General features: G+C 32.5%; 2 protein-coding genes across 2 annotated transcripts in view; one reads left to right on the forward strand and one right to left on the reverse strand.

The window, feature by feature from the left end:
* LOC123708519 (laminin subunit alpha-1) overlaps positions 1-22,157 on the reverse strand; it is a 125,846-nt gene that overhangs the window by 101,592 nt on the left and 2,097 nt on the right. The gene's annotated exons all lie outside the window — the stretch shown is intronic.
* LOC123708521 (caspase-like) lies at positions 11,527-13,919 on the forward strand. Its single transcript, XM_045659278.1, has 6 exons — positions 11,527-11,618; positions 11,760-11,882; positions 12,053-12,189; positions 12,643-12,818; positions 12,920-13,037; positions 13,521-13,919. The coding sequence occupies exons 1-6, from the start codon at positions 11,563-11,565 to the stop codon at positions 13,742-13,744; spliced, it is 834 nt and encodes a 277-aa protein (XP_045515234.1). The 5' UTR covers positions 11,527-11,562; the 3' UTR covers positions 13,745-13,919.

Consider the following 22,157-nt stretch of genomic DNA (forward strand, 5'->3'; position numbering starts at 1 on the left):
AACATTCCATTCATGTCAAAACATGCAAATAGTATTTAATATTTTCTATAACAGGGGGCAAACGGGCAAGAGGCTTACCTGATGTTAAGTGATACCGCCGGCCCATAGATACTCAAATAAGCAGAGGGCTCACCACTGCGTTGACGGCCTTTTAAATGAATTGATACGCTATTTTTTTGAAGAACCCTAAGTCGAATTGGTTCAGATAAATCGGTGTGCAGCCAAAACTTTAAAAAAACGCTCAGTTGTGGAACGACGGACGTCGAGGTGATATGGGTGGTACGATAATTTTGTATTCAGCTGCAGGTATTAATCCAAACAGCTCCTCTGAACACTTTTCACAAACACACTACTCATCTCCTTGGTAAATGGGTAAGATGCACATCTCTACGCGACGCTAAATCATCAAGCCGCTCGCAAAGTTACTGGTCATCGACGATTTGAGAAGTGAGAACAGTACTCCATGCGCTATATAGAGTTGCAAGCGGAGCTAGGTTATATTTGGACACTCCAGCGAACGTGTTCTGTAATCATTGGGAAAATGTCGTCCATTGGAAATTTTTATCGATTCTCTTATAGTTATAATTCATAATAACTGCTTGGACAACAAACTGTGTCCACAATAAAAAAAAAACGTATTGGCCGTGGGATCGGCATCATTAGCCGCTGCCAAATATGGCCCGTCGTTTTTATAATTCATCCGATGTCCACCGATCGGGTTTTTTGACGTAATCACGTTAGATTCCATAGAGATTGATCTGAAGTATTGCACTAACGAGCCCAGAGCGCGGACTGGAGACTTTTTATAACGTTGTTATGAAGGTTGACCATTTCTGGTTAATTGAAGGACTCAAAGTACTCATGGATCAGACTTATTATAGTCTATATCAATAACGGAAATATTTGACTTTGAAGGTTTTGACAGCATCTAAATAAAAGTGTAAAAAAAAACATACTGTCAAATAACTTGTAAATTTAACTATCAATATCTTATATTTCAGTCACGTGACGCAAAACGGTTAAAATGAGTCGGCAACGTAGCCGTAACGTATCCTTGTAAATTTCTTTGCCTGTTTATTCATAATACATAATGATAATGGAGTATATTTTGTCGAAGACTGTTTTTTTTCGAACTCTTTTGAAAAAAGACGGGCACCTAAAAAAAAATTATGTTCTTAAGACAATTTCAGTTGATTGATTGAAATATAATTGTCTGACGTAGTCTGTATAATCGTGTAAATTAATGCTTGACGTAAATTCAGTTTTATGATTTATTGATGAATTCTTTTATAAGAAGTAGGCGGAAATAAACGCAAGAAGATTTTTTTTACATTTTTCAATTAAATAACACAAATCTAAAACCCTAATAACGAGTGTGACCTCCTCTTGCCAAAATCACAGCTTGATTCTCTTGCAATGACTCATTTTAGCTCCCTGGTGTTTTATGGAGCAGGTCGTCTTTCTCTTCTCTATAGAACATCCCAGGCATGTACAATTGGATTGATGTCAGGACTTCGAGCTGGCCAATCTAAACGACTAATACCATTCGAAATATATAAAAATAGGATGGTAATAATTATGCTATTTTAAATTAGGTATCGTGTTTGGTTATAATGTTAAACGTTTGAGCAAATATAGTGTTTAAAATATGTAATTGGTTTACCGTACAAGCCAGCAAGATTCCTATAGAGATATCCATTGATAAATTATATGTGTCATGCCTACTATAAGATATAGACAGACGCCGAAATGTAGACGTAGACGTCAGTATTAAAATCAAAAAATCGCATAAATCTAATTAACGCATAAAAATCTTCTTCTTGATTATGTATTAAACTACTACATTTACATTAAATTTTTAAAGCCAAATACTTAACAAAATTAAAAATTCAAATTTGTAAATAATCTAAAAGGGTTTTTAAAATCAAATAGCCTATTTTGTAGAAACTCAATCTTAACTACAAGAACAATAAAATTCTAGTTATTTAATTCAAAGGTTTCGGTAGATTAAATAGCAATTTTGAAAGCTTTGTATTTGTCACGGCTATTGTTGGTGTCGGTGGGCACAAACGGACCCATAAATTGTAATGCCTTGTGCTAATGTTGAATGCGCATGCGTCACACGGCGGGGAGCTATGTCCCTGAGGTATGGAAATCGCACTTAAATTCTACGAGTAAAACCGTAATTTTAAAGCAAAAAATAGTATTTAAAATATCTTAGAAACATGGCCGGGAAGAAAGAAGAATTAATAATATACATACATTTATGTTATACGATACAACATTAGTCAAAGACACAATATAGAATGTCTTTATAAACTAAAAGTAGCGTGAGATTGCAGGCAACGACTGCCCATTGAAGCTGGCCTGGCATTATGTGTTGAACAGTGGTCGACGGTGTCGCTTTACACCAGATTGGCGGAGGACAGTTCGTGAACTACTCTCAGCCATGAGAGCATATTTTTGCCTCCGACAATTTTTAGCAACATAAAACCCGACTTGTTTTACAAATAGAAACACTGATCGACATTGTTATACCCATATTCCAAACACAACTCTTAGTTTAATGACAATTTCTGAAATTATTTTTCAGGTATAGTAATAGGAGTCTACAATACGCGGTGTAAATATTTTTATAGAAAAAAACAGCGCCCTTCCCTTAATTTCCAAAAGTGACAGCAATATCGATTCTGGCGTTTTCGTAAGTATTAAGTGTCCTATAACTCAGTTCCGTTCGTTCTTGAGCCTCGCTCGCTTTCCGTATTTTCTTGCCTCATCTGCAACTGTACGACCCATACTTTGCCGTGGCAACGCTTCCTCTTTCTTTGCGGATTACAATTAAGCGACTGCTTGGGGATATATGCCATTTCTACTTGTATAAACTGATTTGCTGGCTAAGTAGCAAGTTCGAGAGAACCACCTCTCCATATCCGTGAGCTAACATCGCCTTGGGATCGTGCGGTGCAAAAAATAGTTATTAAATTTCATTTCGGAAGTGACTGGAAGTTACAGAGCAAGGGCTTAGGTCTTAGGACCGTAGGGATAACAACGATCGTGTAGCAATAAAAACTGTAAAACGGCTTCTATATAGACCAGTTTATAAATAAAAATTTAAACGCAACACATAATTATATTACTTTTTACGCTAATGCGTGAGTATTTGATACAACCTCATTACATATTATATGAAGATGTAACCAGAAATCAAGATCATTAATAATCACGACCAACATTGTAAGGGTTTGGAGACAGCACCAGCGGAAGTTGTAAAACATTTAATTTCATTTTAAACTGAACGTTATGTTTAAAAGTACTTTACTTTACGGTCACCCAAAGTAAAAAAAAAGAGCTTTTAAATATAAATCTTTAGTATTATATTGCAACCATTTATTCAAACTACTTTCGCTACTACGTACTACTTATAAATTATTTTACTCACTGTCGTTTCACAACTGAGCAGTTTTGAAGGCAGTTTTCGCCGCGCACCACCACTATGTGGAACAAGCTGCCCACTGAAGGTTTTCCGAACCAATTCGAAAAGAGTATACCAATTCTTAAAAAGCCGACATTGCACTTGTGACCCGTCAAGCAATGTGAGTATTCATGGGCGGCAGTATCTGTTGCCACCAGATATAGAAAAATACAAAATATAGATACCCGCTCCAGCTCACTTTGTGGTCACAATTTACCTTGCAGCAAATGCGTGCTATCACCCACAAGTATACAAGCGCCGCCCCCGGCGCCGGCGCCCCAGGGGCTTGCACAATACCCATTTACCTCAATCCCTTTCGCTAACATTCGTTCCGCTCCATTGGGCATCAAATTGTCTGCTACAAAAACGACGAAGCCTTTGAATGGTTCTCATTTCGAAATACGTAATAAACCAGAGCGTAAACTTGTACTCAATTTTTATTATTGCTGTCAAGCTTGCTATATCAAACCAACATTTTTAAATGGCAATTCATTAATCATTATTTACAGTTCAAAATAAATAAACATAATAACAAGTATGGCAATACACCGACTAAATGCTACCAGCGTTAAATGTACATTGTCATAGAGACCCAACTTTTTCACTTTGTCTTGATTTTCTTATTAAGTAATAATTTTTAATTAGTTTAAGAAAATTTTATTTATAAACTGGTCTATATAGAAGCCGTTCTACAGTTTTTCTTGCTACAAGATCGTTGTTATACGTAGAATTCTAAATTCTGAGCCCTGACTCTGTAACTTCCAGTAGCGAATTCAAATTGTAAAACGAATTTAAATTTTAATTTTAATTTAAAAGCGGTGCAACACACGATTCCAAGGCAATTTGTCTTGATCTTCTTATTAATAATTTTTGATCGTTATTTTGTAGGTTAAGAAGATTGTAACTATTGCTTAATTGTATAAGTTTTATATATTTGAGAAATAGATTTACGGCCAATAACATCTATCGTTAAAAAAAATGTATCATTACAACAATAAAAAATTAAAAATTCCACCAATCAAATAACGTTTACCAGAAACCTTACCTCTTTAATCTAATTATGAGTGATTGATGCGACTATAGATTTTTTTCTGAAATCAAGAATATTAAGTACGTACTTGGAATAGAAGTTGCTACTTTTCCTTTTGATCCTAAGCTCCCAATCTCATCAATACTATGTGCTAGCTATGCGGAAACGAAAGGAAAGTTATAAGACTTATTAAAGCCACCATAGAAGGTACTAATCTGGGCTCTAACTATAAAATAGAGCCGCATAGTGATCTTAAAAAGGACGACGGGATCCTTACTGGGAATAATGAAGTGTTTTAGATATAAATTGTGAAGCAAAACATTTTTATAGGTTATATGTATCGTAAACTTATAGATATACCTAGTATTTTTAATGAAAGTATATTTTAGACGTGCTAGTTCTTTCAGTAATAAGTAATAAAAAGATTCGTCTCTTTTCGGCAGTTTAAACATAATTTGAAAGAGACAAACGAGATTAAAATGATTCAGTCTCATTCTGTTACTTTTAAATCGCATAGAGTCTTACTAATATTTCACTCAATAAGTTTTAAAACCTCCCCCAAAGATTTTAACGCAATGTCTGCTCGACTCGTTGACAAGATTGATTTTCAAAACCATTCAGATTATTTATTAGTGACGACAGAAGCTAAAGAAATTATTATTTTTAATTCTGTTAAACACTCTTATAAAAATTCAAATTGATTCTACTTTTCTTAATTTTTAATTTTCTTAATTTTATGAACCCGCCATAACGATTTTCTAGTCAAGATGGCGTCGCACTAGTCGATATGTCGTACCAAACTTGTACACAAGTTTTGAATATTAATTACACAAAAACAATATATTATAATTGATTGCATAATTAATTAATTTTGACCAAAAATTGTCTCCTACGAAAATGTTTCCAAGAGAGTGTTTATAATATTCTTATGGATGGATAGATTTAATTATTTTTTACAAGTTACATTACTGCATAAACGTTTTTAAAGCCATTTTGTTTAGATTACTCTCAACAACACTTCGTCGTTCACAGGTGAAGTAATATAATCTGTGGGATCGCGACCAGCAGTCACAGAGCATTCATCGTTAATGCCTTTTAACTTATCATGAAACACTCGACAATCAAAGGGGTTTTTATGCGTGGGGGTTTATTTTTATGGGGAATGAATGGTCTGTTGTGAGAACTATTAGTCGAGGGACGACTCGGAATTTAATGTGCGTCATAGGTATTAATAGATCCATTATGCTTCCCAAGAGATTTTAACGACTAACATGAATGCTTTTGGATTGTTTATTGAGATTGGAGCACATATTCAAGTACAAACTTTACTTAAGCTGCTTATGATATAGTTCACGATTGTAATGAACATACCTTTAGTTTTCGTTCATAAGTTCTACTATGGGTAGGAATGCAATCTCGTGAATCATCAAGGCACACGGGGCTTTTCAGTTCTTTATAGGCACGTTGGGGATTAACTTTTTGTGTACGATTTTTCATGTCCGTTTACCGTCCGTCCGGTTAACATATAACTGAAGAATACAGTGACAAATTTCGAATGTGACCTCGGAAAGTAAACTTCTTAGTGTTATACATTTAAGTCTGTTAAAAAGTAACTATATTAATAAAGCTTATGTAAAATTAATAAAGAGCATATTAGGTAATACTCGTGCGTACCTAATACAGAATGAAGATAATTCACAACCACCATTTCAAAATTTGTCGAAAGACCGAAAGGATTTCAATAAAAAGCGTTAAGGGATCGATCCATTTAATTACTATTATTAATTGGAAGCGGTCGTATCCTTTGAACGAATTAACGAAACCTTTGAATTAGTAGAGCGCTATTGTGACTGAGGGCGTAAAGTAGCGGCTGGGAACTTGAGAATTTAAATCACTTGCCGTCGTGGGAGTTCAGGCCAAGTTGGTGATTAAATTTCCATTTTTGTATTGTATTAAGTAGTTTTATTTAAGTGAAATATGTAGTAAATCACAGCATAATCGCAACACTTGACTAGGGTTTTGGAAAACCTCCATTATTCGACATTTCCTGTTACCTTAGCGTAAAATGGATTTATTATGGAATGGATCCAACTCATGCTATTAGTGAGTTTTGAGAGTTAATTCATTTAAAATTTTATAAGAGAGAATTGTTTTTTCATGATAATTATAACAGGTTAATACAGACTATTAACACCCTTTACTGTATATAAATCATTTTGTATTTATTTTTTATAACCCTATTGTATTCTCTATGATAACTGTTCATATCTAACTGTATTAAAACACTATATAGTATATACTCAATCGAACTTACGAACATTAGCGGAGGTTTCAAATACCTAACAATAAATAAGAGACATACAAAACTTTTGGTAAAAGCCTTTAGAATAAACAATCACCATATTCTAATGTAAAGATGGACATGGTTATCGAAGGCGATTGTACCCAATATGGCTGCCTCGTTATAAACGCCATATTAGGGACCGCTGCGACCGTGCTGGGCCCTTACAATTGGGCTAATTAGCTTCCGATTTGGTTACGTTTGGTTACGCATATTTAAGGAGAAGTGAAATATTGAAAGCGTGGATTACGAAATGATCTTCAATATCAAATAGAGCGAGTACTGAAATAAATAACACTTCGTACAATATTCATTTGTTTTTATTATAAATTAAAAACAGCAAAATAAAGAAAATTTAAGTTTAACGTATATTGATATTTTTATAAACATTTTTAGTTAACGATTTTGATAATGTATAATGATAATTCATTTGTTAACCAAATTGTGAAAAAAAATTTTTTACACAAAACCTTTTTCTTAAAAGAGGCCTTAGCACAAATATGTATTTTCGTACATCGTCAATTGGACCACACTGAAGGCGATACTTTACTTATGAACTGTCAGAAATTCAATTCTTATTTGAACAAAAAAAAGTTCATGCTAATCCCTGTACCAACATCTATCTATATAAACAAATTGGCATCACTGAAATGATATCTATAAATGCCGATAAAGCTATTGTGTACATCAGTACGAGTAATGGTTCGTTAGTAGAGCCATATCGGGATCCTCAAAAGAAACAGAAGTTAATTGAGTTCAATGGTTAGGTTCCACAGTCAAGTCGGCTCAATAAATTACTATTTAGGAATATACTAGTAGCAATTATCCTTTAGAACACCTTTTCTGAGAGACTTTATCTTATACTTTAAAATAAAAGGATACCTTTCTTTAATTTTTATACAATTTTAGTTGGAATTTCTTTATCCAATACATAAATCTGGCTTACAAAAATATACTTTATCTTAGCGAACAAAGCAACACTTTTGCACATACATTATTATTAAAGAATATTTCGATCAATTTGAAACGTGAAAACAATCTTAATAAGAACTATAATTTAAAATTCTTGACAGCCTAATAACATCCAAACATAATCTATAATAGTTCAGCAATTGTAATCTATGGCTGTCGGCGGTAACCGACAAAGTAAGATCTCTTCATTATTCTAAATGATTTGTGTTTTGTGATGATGCTCTGTGCTACTTCAGACATTATTTAAAATAGACGATAAAACATCCTAGCAACAAAATGTAACGGTGGTTTGTTTGTTTATATCCGACTCTCTTGGGTGTCACACAGAGAGAAGTAAATTATAATGAAAAATGTCCTCATTTGGAACTCCACAAATCATTAAGTAATTTACGCAGTTAAAAATAGGAAGCTAAACAAGAATTTTAGAAATAAATGAATATAGTAAAAGCTCATGTTTTTATGATAATGATATGATTATTATAAAAGTATCATCATTTTGCATGATAATAAGCTAATTTATTTTAAAACATCATCTAGTTTTACCCAATGTCTTGCACATTGAAAATTCTGTATTGTTCATATGTTGGAAGCAACTTAGGAACCCTCAGTATGCTATTTATAATAATCGAAATGAAAATATCCTAAATAATTTTTGCAATTAAACACATGCCATATAAGGCCAAAATTTCGCTGCCTGACTACAGAGCCCGTTGTAAACACTTTCATATACCTTTATTATTACGACGTGATATTGCGGACACTGTCTACCTTATGAAAATAGCTACTGGTAAGGTCGATTGTGCCGAGCTGTTAAGCAAAATAAACCTACGTACATATAACAAAAGTCTAAGACACATGAACCTATTACATGTAACTAAAGTAAATACAAATTATAGAGGGAGCAACTTTATGGTTAGAGCAGCGAACAGATTTAATGAGTTGACTATTGACATTGATATGTTCGCCACGAGTGTGGTGACAACAAGGAGAGCTTTGACACAAAATTATGTCGATCATGATGAATAATGTACAATGTTTTGTTCTATAACCAAAATATGTTGTGCATGTTTAATTGGCCCAAAATATAGATATATATGTATACATCTATTTCTCTGTTGGTTACATATCCATACATCGTAACAATATAATACATCTACTAAATAAATATTTGTTTTTTTTTGAATAAGCTATTGCAATTGTTACAATTATTGTGGAAAATACATAAATTTACATTTAAAAGTATTAAGAAAACTGAGAAACAGTGTCAACTTTTAACTATATACACAAAGATCCATCTTATCCTTTGGTAATTAAAATAATCTAAAAAGTAAATAATACGTTGCTTCTTTTCCAAAAAAAGTTAAATTGTATTTATATATTGTTCACATTTTATTTGAATGAATCAGGTCTTGCTTTTAGTATAGTGTGAAAGGCTTATGTTCAAATAAAACATAATTCTTGGACAGATTATCGTTAGAGAGCGCCACTTAAGTCTGGACTCAGCCCGTGGGAACAATTTCGGAAGAGCCGTGATACAAGCTGTAATCTTATAAAGGCATCATATGGACTTTAAAATTTGTGATTAATGTGATCATAAATCGTCAAGAGAGAGTTAGGACATTTCAATCGTAACAATTTATTTATTAAATCACAGATAAGGCGCAGCTTAAAGACGTATGTTAAATTCTATTAAAACACCATCGTTTTTAAAATTAATTTATTTATTGTATACATAATTTCAAATAAAAAAAGAAGTTTATAATAATGTGGTGGAAACACAAATTGGACACAGTTTTTCTGTCCATCAGGACGTCGAACAGATTTATATACTTAACCTATATACTATGGCCAATGAATGAATACTTAGTTTATTTGATTACAGTATAAGAAATACTAAGGGTTAGATTTTAAAAAGATATTTCCGTAAGTATGACTTCCATAATTAAAAAACGAATTGGACTAGAAGCTTTCCCATACCTCATTAATCGCATTATTTAACGCATATAACAGGTATTTTATTGTTTCTCTAATAATATTAAATGTCTAAGCATTTCAATGATGCAGTAGGAGGAAGGATCGGAACCGGTTACCTGATCAGTATCAGGAGTATTTGTTAACTGTGTAGCGGCTAATTAAGTATTCCTGTCCGCACGCGTCGGGGAAAGTAACATTCCATATCTATTTCGATTTTTCTATTTAAGCACACGAATTCAGAATGTGAACTCGGAATGAGTTTGAGGCCCAACGAAACAATAATTCTTAATTAAAAATTATGTTAGTATAACTTAAAATTTGAATTTCTAACAGTTAAAATCAGTCTTCGATGTTTAGACTTGTATTGAAATCATCAACTGTCGGTTCATATACGAGAAATTAATAACGAAACCATTCGGCTCAGATCAACTAATTCATTTTATGAGTACTGTCCCAGGAGGTAAGGTTAGAGCATAGGTAATGTTCCTAACTCGATATTGATCTGAAACCAGCTCAAAACCGGTTGCGAGCTATGCTAATCTGTTATCAGTTTCATAAGCCAAATGGGCCTCGAGGAATAGATATGTTAATATAAAGTGCATTTCTCTTACCGTCTTCGTAATAATTATACATTTGGTAATTCATTGATATAACATAAGATTTCCTGTCTTATAACGCTTTTTTCTATAATAAAATAGAACTAGGTAGACGGATATAATAATATTTCTATTCAATTTAAACATTAAGAACGGGATTTGTGTTCTGTTTCAAAATTTATTGAAAACGATATTTCTAAAAAGGTTTCGCAAAATAACGTATTTTAAATGCTTTACGCTTATCTGGTCATCACAGCATTTTGATAACATGTATCAGTCAAAGCGATAATACGAAATGTTAAAGTACTAGATGCAATAATGTATCGATTTATAAATAATAATAATACCTTTTCATATATAACGCAGTTTTACTAAAATATGAAATTGCTGGATTTTTATTTTATTTTTTATTTGCATAAATAAATATCGTCGTGAAATATTTATCTATTTAGGATTGGAAGTTTACTAATCTTTCCAAAATTGTTTAAGGAAACGTCATTTCTAAGTAACACTGTCAAATATATAAACGGACAATTCTTTAATGACTTTCTGTCGACTCCCAGTAAATTTCACATTATGATTAAACGTAAAAGATGAAAGCTCTTTGTTTTTAAGTGTCAAAGCTTTTAAAATGTATAAAAACTTGTAGTTTCTCATACATTTTACAGGGAAGATATATAGAATTGAAACTCATGCAAAGATAACAGAATTTGTAGACAAATTGACATTAGTGATCAATTTCAACGTCGTTCATGTTTGTCACGTGACCATTTAAAGTTACTTCTCGACAAAACTGTGACTTTTAGATATTAAAACAAACTTTGCTAATTATACTATTCATTCACGATAATAGTAATGACATTCTTTAATTACGACTTAATTTATTGGCATTTCACAGAAGGAAAAATCAATAAAAAGTATGTAATACATTTAAGGAAGTATATTATTAGTATATTTATATCTAATACGGATGTGTTGTGTGAATAAAAATGAGGATATGTATATATTGTTTTCAAGTTCGCGTTAACCAGAGGCTAAAAGTATTTTGTCTAAGGGCAGGATAAGACTCAAAGCTTATCACGAATGAGGCGGTCATATAAGTCGAACGTTCAACACTCAATCAGTATTACTACGGTTTGAGTCTGATAGTGTATTGTGTTCAGTTTTATAATTTAAAATGGAGGAGACCCAAGTCGACGCAAGCGCCAGTGAAAGACAGGAGACAAATTCAAGGTTAATATACATTTTATTAAACAAAAGTATACACTATTAGAATAGAATCTCTAGAAGATCTGCATTATATATAGAACAAAGAAAACGTTTAAGCCACAAAAACTGCAAAGCCAGAAATAATACTTTTATTGTTATTTACAGCGTTCCAGTCGAAATACGAACGAAACCGTCGTTTAATCCTAACGATCTCTACTATGATATGAGCGGAATCAAATACTTGTACATTTTTAATCATTTTGAGTTTCAAAAAACGAAATATTTCAAGTAAGTTGTACATTACATAATCCACATTTAAGCTTACAATTGTCTTGAAACATGAAGTCTTATAAACAGTTTCTTTGGATGCACAAACTTGTGTCGCAACCACGCAACCAATTTGGCTATTTCACTGAATTTTTTTTAGAACATAATTAAAAATATTTGCTATTTTGCAGTAACAAAAAGCCCACCACAAGAGATGGAACAGAAAAAGACGTTAGTAGACTAAAAGAGGTATTTGGAAGTCTCGGATTTAAAGTTAAAGATTTTAATGACAAAGAGCATCGACAAATCTTGGATGAAATCACAGAAAGTTAGAAATATTTTATTTTTAAATTTTAACTTAAGTTTAACCGACTATTTTAAATGCTAAGTATACGGTTTAGTTTTTCTATTTTCTATCCACCTTTTTTTAGCTCGCCCTGTACTCCTTTGCATATGTTATGTAGTTGACTTTAAAGTCCACTTTTTATTTGCACATTTTGCTAAATGCCGCGCCCATTGCCACTACTCGTTTAGAGCATAATGTAATTTTTGCGCTAACTTTACGTATTCTTCTTATTTTTAGTTCTATTATCTATTTTATATTATATTTGTTTCGGGTCGACTACAAGCCGAAGCAAAGGGCTAAGTCTCGGCTTCCAATCGTACCTTTAAAACCTATAACGTATGTTTACCATGGCGACGATATTAAATTTAACTAATCTTTAGTCTTTTATTAGGCCCATACTTAATTGAGAGACAAATGGCGCAATTTTTATTACAGTAACGTCTAAAGATCACAAAGAGGCGTCTTGCATATTCTTCGCTTTTCTATCACATGGTGACAAGGATGGTATAATATACGCTGCAGATCGTCCATATCAATTCAAGGACGTTTTAGCTATACTTGAAAATTGTCATTCTAGTTTGCTGGGAAAACCTAAAGTATTGTTTGTTCAGGTATGTAATATTTTGATTGTAAATTCAAATTTTATTTCACAGTCAATAAATATAATAAAGAAAAATAAATAGATTTATTATTATAATTTTTTTGTTGACAGGCCTGCAAAGGAAATCGGATGGACAGCGGCAGGAGAATTGAGTTAGATAGTTCTGGGCGGGCTTCTTATCTTATTCCCACACACGCAGATTTTCTCGTACTGTACTCAACTGTTGAAGGTGATTAATTAAGGGCCATTTTTTATACTAAATTAAATCGTTACATTTAATTTACTACGGTACTGAAATTGATAATAAAAGAATTCGCTTGTTAGCGAGGCCGCCCGTCGCCTGATAACTTATGTAACCTGATTTTTATTTGTATTTTTAAGGAAACGAAGTGTATATTAATAATAGTACCATATATTTGGTCCAAATATTTAGGCCACATTAGAACACGAAGTTAACCATGACCAGTGGAGCTACAACTGCTCAGAAGCAGAAAGCCCTTCGGTGCACAACCAAGAATGGAACCTTCGACATCCGGGATTAGAGCTGCTGATCGCACGCTGAAGCTACTACGCTACGCACTGCAATTTGAAAATATTATTCTCTGCAAGTCAACCCATCTCTAAGCTATACGCCTTGCAATAACCACTCACTTAAATACAAAATGTAGACTTTTATATGGGTTGTTCAAATAGTTAATATGTTGATTTTCAGATCACGTCTCATACAGAAATGTATACGGTTCATTCCTGATCCAAGACCTATGTGACATTATCGAGACTTACCACGAGTTCTACGACCTGCTGCACATGCTGACGTTGGTGCACAATAGGGTTGCTTTTAACCGTTTTACCTATACGCCGTCAACGCCGAAAAATCACAACAAAAAGCAGATGCCGGAGACCAAATATTCCCTTACTAAGCTAATAAGACTTTAAGTCGCTGAAAGGTTGAAAACAAACCAGTTTAATAATAATATTATATTTATTATAATTCAATAACACAAAACTTAATTTACAAAAAATATTATGATACGCGACTAATACAAACTTGTATTACTGTTTTATTTAAGCGCGATATTATTAAATAATTTTATTCTTGACGTCTCTAATACTTTACCGCAGTTGTAGTATTACTGTGTTGTGAAATAAAGTAATAACTAAAACCATTTAGTTTTATTTAATTCAATAAAATTCAGAAACTGAAGAACGAAACAAAACTGATCAAACATGGAGATGTATATCGGTCCTTAAGGAAACCGTCATAACAATTTAAGATAATTAATCGATATTCTTAGAAAGGTTAAAAGAAAAAAAGATAGCGCCTTTTAGTAGGTTAACTACGAATCTCATTGTTTCCTTTCTAAGAATAATGGTCACGAAAGTGGGCCATTTATTTTTTAATGACTAACTCATGGGGACCACTCGTTAGGTAGCTTTAATTTTACTGCTTGAATCGTTATACAGAAATACATTTGGAAATGTATAAATTTATCTTGCTTGTAAGAAGATCAAAAGAAGCTAAAGAACCCTTCAAGAGTACGATTAAGAAACGAGACTTATGTATGTTCAAATCCAATACGTATAATTTTTCTCGTCGGTCAGACGCCAAGCCTCCATTAGAGGAGATAGATTAGGAGACGGTTACAGGGAAGCTGTACCGAATTAGTGCAAATTGCTACAACAATCCAAAAAAGTCTTCCTCACGTAACTTTGAGTATACTGTGTTTTTAGTTTATACATGTAAATTACATAACTCCCTCTTTAGAAGGATAACTGTAAACATAGCCCCGAGAATGCAATGTAGAGCAAAAAATAAAATCGGCCCCACACCACGATATAATTACGTGATTGCAACGTGTCGCATGGGGGTCTGTAGCTCGTCAGTTTGACAAAGTATTAAATGTTACACAAAATGTCAGGAAGTAATACAAGGAAAAAAAGATGAATAAAATTTTTACAGACACTTTGTACTTAGGCTTTGTACTTACTACTTAATAGATTCCTAATAAAATTAGTTCATTCTTTGATAGAAGAAATATGGCAGTGTAGGATAAAAGAGGACGTAGTGAAACTAAATTGGCGAAGTAGATGGAGAGATAGATAGAAGATAGAGAATAGTTTCAGTTTAAAGAAGTGCATGACTGAGGGCTGCAACCATGGCTGGTGATGTCGTGTTGGGTAGTCCTTGTCCGAAATACCTGGACCGAATCCAAGAGGTAATAAAAAAGGGACAAGTTAATAGTTCCTATAACCGACGAGCATGCATGGTGAAAGTCATGAAAGGGATAAAGCGAGAGAGGTAAGTCAGGGCAGACAGCAGGTGCAGCCTACCCCTTCGGGAAAAAGGCGTATATAAAGATATATTGATTTATTTTTAAGCATTTTAATAATTATGTACATAAATAGTTCACAACAGTCCCTCATAACATAGACCACACAGCGACGCTTGGAATGTCGTAAACAAAGTTACGGACGTGTTTAGACATTTCGAGACTCTATATCAAAACTAGCATAGATGGGTTTAAAATCGTTGTGAAAATTATATACATAAACTTTAGGCGTGTAAAAGAAAGCCGAAATGTATTGTTTTAAATGCATTTTAATGTATAACTATAGACACAAAAGACTGAACTATGTCTCGTCAGAAAAATTATAAATGAAACACATGTGAGGCCCAAAGACAGCGTCAGTCACTCTACGCTAAATATCAAATAAATTGCTAAATAATTAAAGAGACAAATAGAAAGGTATGCAAAATAACTATAATAGAACCAAGCACTATATTAAACTCTTCTAACAATATAAGTTACTTTAAAATGTTACAAATATGTATGTAGTTACACTTGACGTAGGTGTTCGCTGTTTTTGAATATCGACGCCTACATATTTTTGTTTAGCAAACATTTTTTTACCTATCGTCAGAGGTCCAAGCAGCGCGTGCGATCGCACGTTGCTTGTAAGTAAAACTGGTTCTCGCATAGTACTAGAAGCCTTAGTGCACAACCACACAGCCACTGACTGTTGCGATAAGTCATGAATGGAGCGTGTGTCCATTTTCACCAGGTAAAAAAATGCGCCTCGACACAATAAACCAATAGACATAGACGCGACTCTATATACACGAGTTTTTAACACATGACTTTCTTACCTATATATAACAGGCTTATAAGGTACGGAAACCTAAGAACTTTTTTATTGTTAAAATGTAACGAATTCACTTAAAGCAGTAATTGCTTAATTAACTACACAATTTAAGTTCAACCCTATTTCTTAAATAATACATACAAGCAACAAGTGCCACTACAACTGTTTAGGTCTGATTCCTGTTTTATACATCAACATGAATAATGTTCTTTGTTTCCTTTACGGTTACTTCTGACTAAGACTAACACGCAATACTACGCTGACTAATTCAATTTTTTTTAATACTGTCATCAGTCAAGTTAAAAAGTTGTAGAATATCTTAAGCTTATATTTTGTACCACACGCATAGTCCAGCCCTGGTATGCAGTATGTAACCAGACCATTGGACGCCAAAGAGTGGTGCATATTACACATGAACCGATTTGTTCCACTCATTAGCTTGTTGATTTAACGCAATTGTATTTGAGTTTATACAGACAAATCTGGAATTAGGAAATGAAATAAAAACTGGATCAAATTTATTAATATGTTTGAATAGCTGTCATTAGACCGTGTATACAAAGTTCGTTATTAATCTTGACCTTATATTCTTCTCACTGAGACGCTTTTACAATATGCTTCTATACATGAGTATAGTTTTTGGTATAGATATTATGGTATATTGTACGCCAAGCAATTATTTCTGATTATTGTTTTTTACACAGAGTAGATTGATAAATCTTCAGAACATTTCACTTCTTTTTATGAACTTCGCAGTTGATCCGAAACACTTCAATCATTGTATATGTACAGGATTTATGAAATTGTACCTCTTACGGTTTAAAGTCGGTTAAAAAATTTCTTACCCTATAATAAGCTATAATATGAAATAAGGGAGTTAATATAACGAAACATGATTGTAATATACGACATCATGTGTGTAGAATATGTCACAGTGTGCTATGCGATCATTAACGGGATCCAAGGTATATCCAGTCTGGGTCTTCGATGCCTAACCAGTTTCAAACGTTATGAATTATGGTGTCTAGGTTAGCTAGGATAGTGAAAACTTTTATAATTTCTTTACCACGAAGATGAGTTAATAAGAATTGAGTAATCAAAGTACTGCTTAAGGCATATGTGGTGCTCAAGAAAGCCGTTTATTATTTAACTCACAGTAATGTTGAATAATGATAATTGATGGTGCGAATCTCATCCTTAAAGCGGTAGGTTCAAATCCCGGCTCAACTTGCTCGTTCGGTGAAGGAAAACATTTTAAGGTAACACGTGTCTTAGACATAAAAAGTCAATTGCGTGTGTTCAGCACAGAAAGCTGAATATTTTTTAATAGATTCCAAGTTTTTATGGCACAGGAGGAAAACTCGAAGGCGGATTTTGACTCTGAATAAAGATAATAACTAAAAAGAAGATCTTTCAGGAAATAGCACGCTCTTTTGTTGAAGGTCCCTATCTATCAGTTCGGAAATACCTATTCTGGCAGCTGGTGTCACAAAGAGGTGGTGCGCGGCAGAAACTCCCTTGCGTGTCCTTAATCAGACAAAGAAGAAAAAGTATTTAAGAAGACAAGATACAGAACAGGTCGGTTGAACGCCAATATCATTTAACAGAACTTAGTATCTACCTAACAGAGTTTAACTGTCTTGAAAACTGTCCAGTGTAACAATGTTTAATTTCAACATTGTTTCGAGCCAATTAGCCGAGAGGAGAAATAATTGGGATGGAACCAGTTCTCAAAGCCATAGAGGCTTTTTATGCCCAAAATCTTTGACCGCACGACCACAACGATACCTAAAGATATCGTAACTGGTTGGTGTCTTCAAAGAAATATTTTATAGGTCCGAAGAATGTTAGTACTACGATCACTTTTGATATTATATTTTGATTTTCGCGTCTAATTATATATAAGTTTTAATGTTTTTAATTTTTGTTACATATGCGTGATGAATTTATTTACAACAAAGGCCAAACCATTTAGATTAACTTATATACCTTGCAGTACTAACAAATTATATTCTTAACCTACATAGTAATAATAATTAATTTTTAATTATTAAATTATTGTATCAGTAGGTGTTACGAGGCGATATAAACATAGCTTCTATCCATTCTCCTAATAAAAATCTAGTAAGCTACGATCATAATCTTCGTTATATATACTTTAAAAAAATACTAATCTGATATTACAAGCTTGGATAAACTTAAAGTGTATGTAGCATCTAGAATAGGTACGAAACCAGGGCGAATATATTGTTTACATTGTAACTACGTGTCACTTTAAAACAAAGCTTTATAGAATGTTGTCATTATGTGTCTACGATAAGACTTGCTTATCACAAAAAAATGGTTTAAGCCTGCTAAATCTGTAAGAAACGATCATGTTCATTACCAATATTCTATCTGTATATAACATCCAAATATTGCATGGCATATTAAACCAGTCGTTTCCTTCTTACCATTCACAAAATATCTATTAATTTAAACCGTATCTCCCAGATGTCTTCCAGCTTTTCTGACAACTTAATGAAGTTACGACTGCACCGCCAATGCTACCGCGTTAACTGTTATTACACAAATAAAATGCGAAGATTAGCTTCTTCCAGAACACGAGTTGTCCTATTAGGTGCAGTCTCATATAACACGAGGTAAGATCGTAAAATTTAATTCCTTCCGCCTTCAAATTATCTGGCTCAATAGTCATGTAGTTTAAATTCGAAATTTAAATGTGGAACCAAAGTAATTTTTCCTGTTATTTAAAAACTTAATTAAAATAATTTAAACTTTTAATTATAAAAACAAAATCAGACATATACGTATTTGGAGTATTATGTATTATTTTGTAAACCGGAGACGCATTTAATGTTTAAAAATTTATACACGCATACATTTAAAAACGATATATTACTATTTCAAATATCCCTTCATTTGAGATAAAACAGTTTTTGGCACCTGCTAGTATTTATGTCTGCACTGATTAGCTCTCGACTGTCGCGAGTGCGCATATTAATAGCGCCTGATTCACTGCCCCTGACTAATCTGACAGACAGTTGTTGCGGTTTTCAATCACTTTTTTTAAAACCTAAGAGCTGAATATAGTTACCAAACAAATAAACACAAGAGCCGTCGATAAATGCGCAGAGAAGTGAGACAGCAAAAACCAAAATTGTTTGTTTGTAATTGGTAATCATCATCAAAGTCACGTAAACCACACGCGCCATTTTGTTATATCATTATTAGTACAGTCTCTGCCTTTAGAGGTTGTTTTAGATATTAAGCACAGCATTCTCCAGCCTGTCCTGCAAATGTTGCACCTAAATTTATGGAATTTATCTAAAATATATTAATTGGAACTAAAAAGAATGTAATCTATTCAAAAAACGAATTAGTGATATTTGGTAGGGATTAGTGTACTAAAAGCAACAATTAATAATCAGTTAATATCGCTGACATAAAAAAAATACATGATTTGACAACGTAGAGCTTATCGCAATATATTTAACTGGACTATAGATTCTGAATTTTTTAATCCTAACATGTTAACTGTTCACACTGACTCGTCAAATGAACAGGAAACAGGTAGATGGTTCCAGGAACGCATTGTTCATTAGATACCCTGACAGGTTGATTGTTCTATGGGGTGGAGAAACCACTTGTAAAGAGCCCCTAGTTTTTACACGACATTCATTTACAAGTAAAATGTAAAAAAAGTGTATTAGTTCTTAATAGTATGATTGTAAAAAATATGTATCAATGGATGGAGAGGCACACATGGAGAATAAAATACATTCTTAAAATCCAATAATAAATTGTGAAAATTGTCGTCAAAACGTCATTATAATAAATGTATCTCGTTTTATTACAATAAAATATACCTACAGTATTTATTTACATTTTTTATAATCTACTTAGTAATGATAAAAATAATTAAAAATAAATTAAAAGAAAATTAAAACAAATTTATAAAGTTTGCACCCTGTGGCATTTTCTCATTATATGATATGAATCAGTAAGTCAAAAATACACTTCTAAAACCTTTTTACAATTGTTAAATCCGGCACATAAACTATCCTCAATCAATAAATTATAATGTTATTAATATACGGTGCCAAGCAGCATCAGAATAAATCATCTAACACATCAATCATCACAATCGGTCTACCAGAGCCAAGAATTGGACATAAAATTCGGTTCAAAAGGTTTTTTTAATGCTAAGTTTACTATGCAGTTTTGAATTGTCCATGTAATAAGGTTTTATTAAGGCAAATAAAAACTAGTAGATAATCCGTTCAAAATGTTTAATTAGTAACCAAATGTGGAGCAAGAAAATCAATTGAATCTGATCATGTTACCACGAGATTACGTTTCTTTATCAATCAAACTGGACAGATGGAAATTCACACTGCTTAATGTATACACAACTTTATATTACATACATATATAGTAAGTGTTGTTAACTATAACGAAAAATAATACGAACGAAATTTAATCGTCCTTTAACTATCAGACATGTGTAATTTTTAGTTTAGATGTGAACTTGGAGAACAAATACTAAATAATAATAATTTAAAAAAAAATCGCGAAATTTATTCAACATTGTAAATCTATTGGTACAAATACGACACTTAATGTGATTTTGTCACTGCAAAGCTCAATGAGTTTCTAAAAGTAGGGGCGCGAATTTAGTACTAGACACCGAGAGGGAGAACAGATATAGATCGGCCTGATTCACAAATGTGACATATACTTCAAGTTTATTTAGCAAATGTCATCTCTATACCCAAAGAATATAGTTTAAAATCGATAAATATAATCATAGCTTCGGTGAGTCAGCGGTCACTTACCCTTGCGAATCCAAAATAAAATAGTAATTATCGTTTTTGTTCTCGATTCGTGAGATTTTTACGCGTACGAGTAATATTACGGTGGTCCATTAAAACGTTGAATGATCTCATTACAAAATAAATTTGTATTATTAAATAATAATTTTAAATTTAAATATAAAATATTTATAATTTTAAATACGCTGTTATTTTTTAAGAAGCCGTGTCCGTCTTAACTTATCGTATTATAATTGACATTGTTCCTTTCTACTTTATTTTATTTATTTAGAAAAAACAACAAACTAAGGATTAGCAATACCATAAGATTTATACCATTATAGCAGTTAAAAGTACTATAGTGTTTGACCTACTGTGAGATTGAAAGAAATGGACATCAAAGCTGTCCTGTGTCAGGCACAAGTTTCTATTATACGAGTAGGTGCATGTATGGGTATGAATTGTTATTTTAAAATTAGTTAAGTGACTGATTTGGTTAGGAAACTAGTGTAATAGTAGGTTTTTAAATAAAAGCGATGTTAATTACGATAAAAGCTTACGATTTCCGTTCAAATTGTGTTTGAGATGTGGTTAGCTGTCTATTGTTGTGTAAGTACGTTCTTCCGTCCATTTTACCTGCTCGATCATTCTCAATTTACATAAATAATATTGGTTATGCGTTCAGTGGTTGGAGAAAGAGATCTCGTTACACGTAATTTTTTTTATCTACAGTTCCTGGACATTTAAGGATTCCAATAACACTATAAAGAACTGAAATATTTTAATAATTAGGTTGAGTGTGAACTAAGTTTTGTTAAATGTTTTAGGTTAATGAAAGCGACCATATAGCCAGTCTTGTATTTTATCAATTGGCCGTGAACCAACCGAGTTCCTGTGTATTGCAATAAGTATAAATAATAAATTAGGTATTGCATTGAACACACAGTAGTTAACACCTAAAATACATATAGTATAAATATATAAAGTTTGATGTCTGAAAAGTATTCGCTATTTAAAGAGATTTTAAAATTAACTGGTCACCTATGGAAAATTGCACAGCAAAATATCACTATAAACAGATAGAATACATATAAAATATGTTCTTTTAAATGTTTTGTTTGGCCTTTGTCATGGTAATCCAAACATTCTATTAATGAGATGTTTTTTTCTTATACTTTTATTTAGGGTATCTATACCTTAATCAACACAGCAATAATAAATTAACTTTAAAGTTATATTGAGATGGCAAATAACGTTTTGGACTATAACTATAAGCACAGTATTTTATTAGATATTTATTAATTATTTATATTTTTGTAAAACATAATATATAGAATATACTTATCAATCAAAATCTATTTACTAGCACCTGTATTTTGAATAATTCAATT

This window comes from Pieris brassicae, chromosome 4 (genome assembly GCF_905147105.1).
Source record: "Pieris brassicae chromosome 4, ilPieBrab1.1, whole genome shotgun sequence".
Taxonomy (NCBI): domain Eukaryota; kingdom Metazoa; phylum Arthropoda; class Insecta; order Lepidoptera; family Pieridae; genus Pieris; species Pieris brassicae.

Excerpts from the sequence above, each read along its gene's own strand:
- LOC123708521 (XM_045659278.1), top strand. The coding sequence starts at position 11,563 with ATGGAGGAGACCCAAGTCGACGCAAGCGCCAGTGAAAGACAGGAGACA. Across the intron at positions 11,883-12,052 it reads CAAAAAACGAAATATTTCAA|TAACAAAAAGCCCACCACAA; the intron begins GTAAGTTGTACA and ends GCTATTTTGCAG. Across the intron at positions 13,038-13,520 it reads ACTGTACTCAACTGTTGAAG|ATCACGTCTCATACAGAAAT; the intron begins GTGATTAATTAA and ends GTTGATTTTCAG.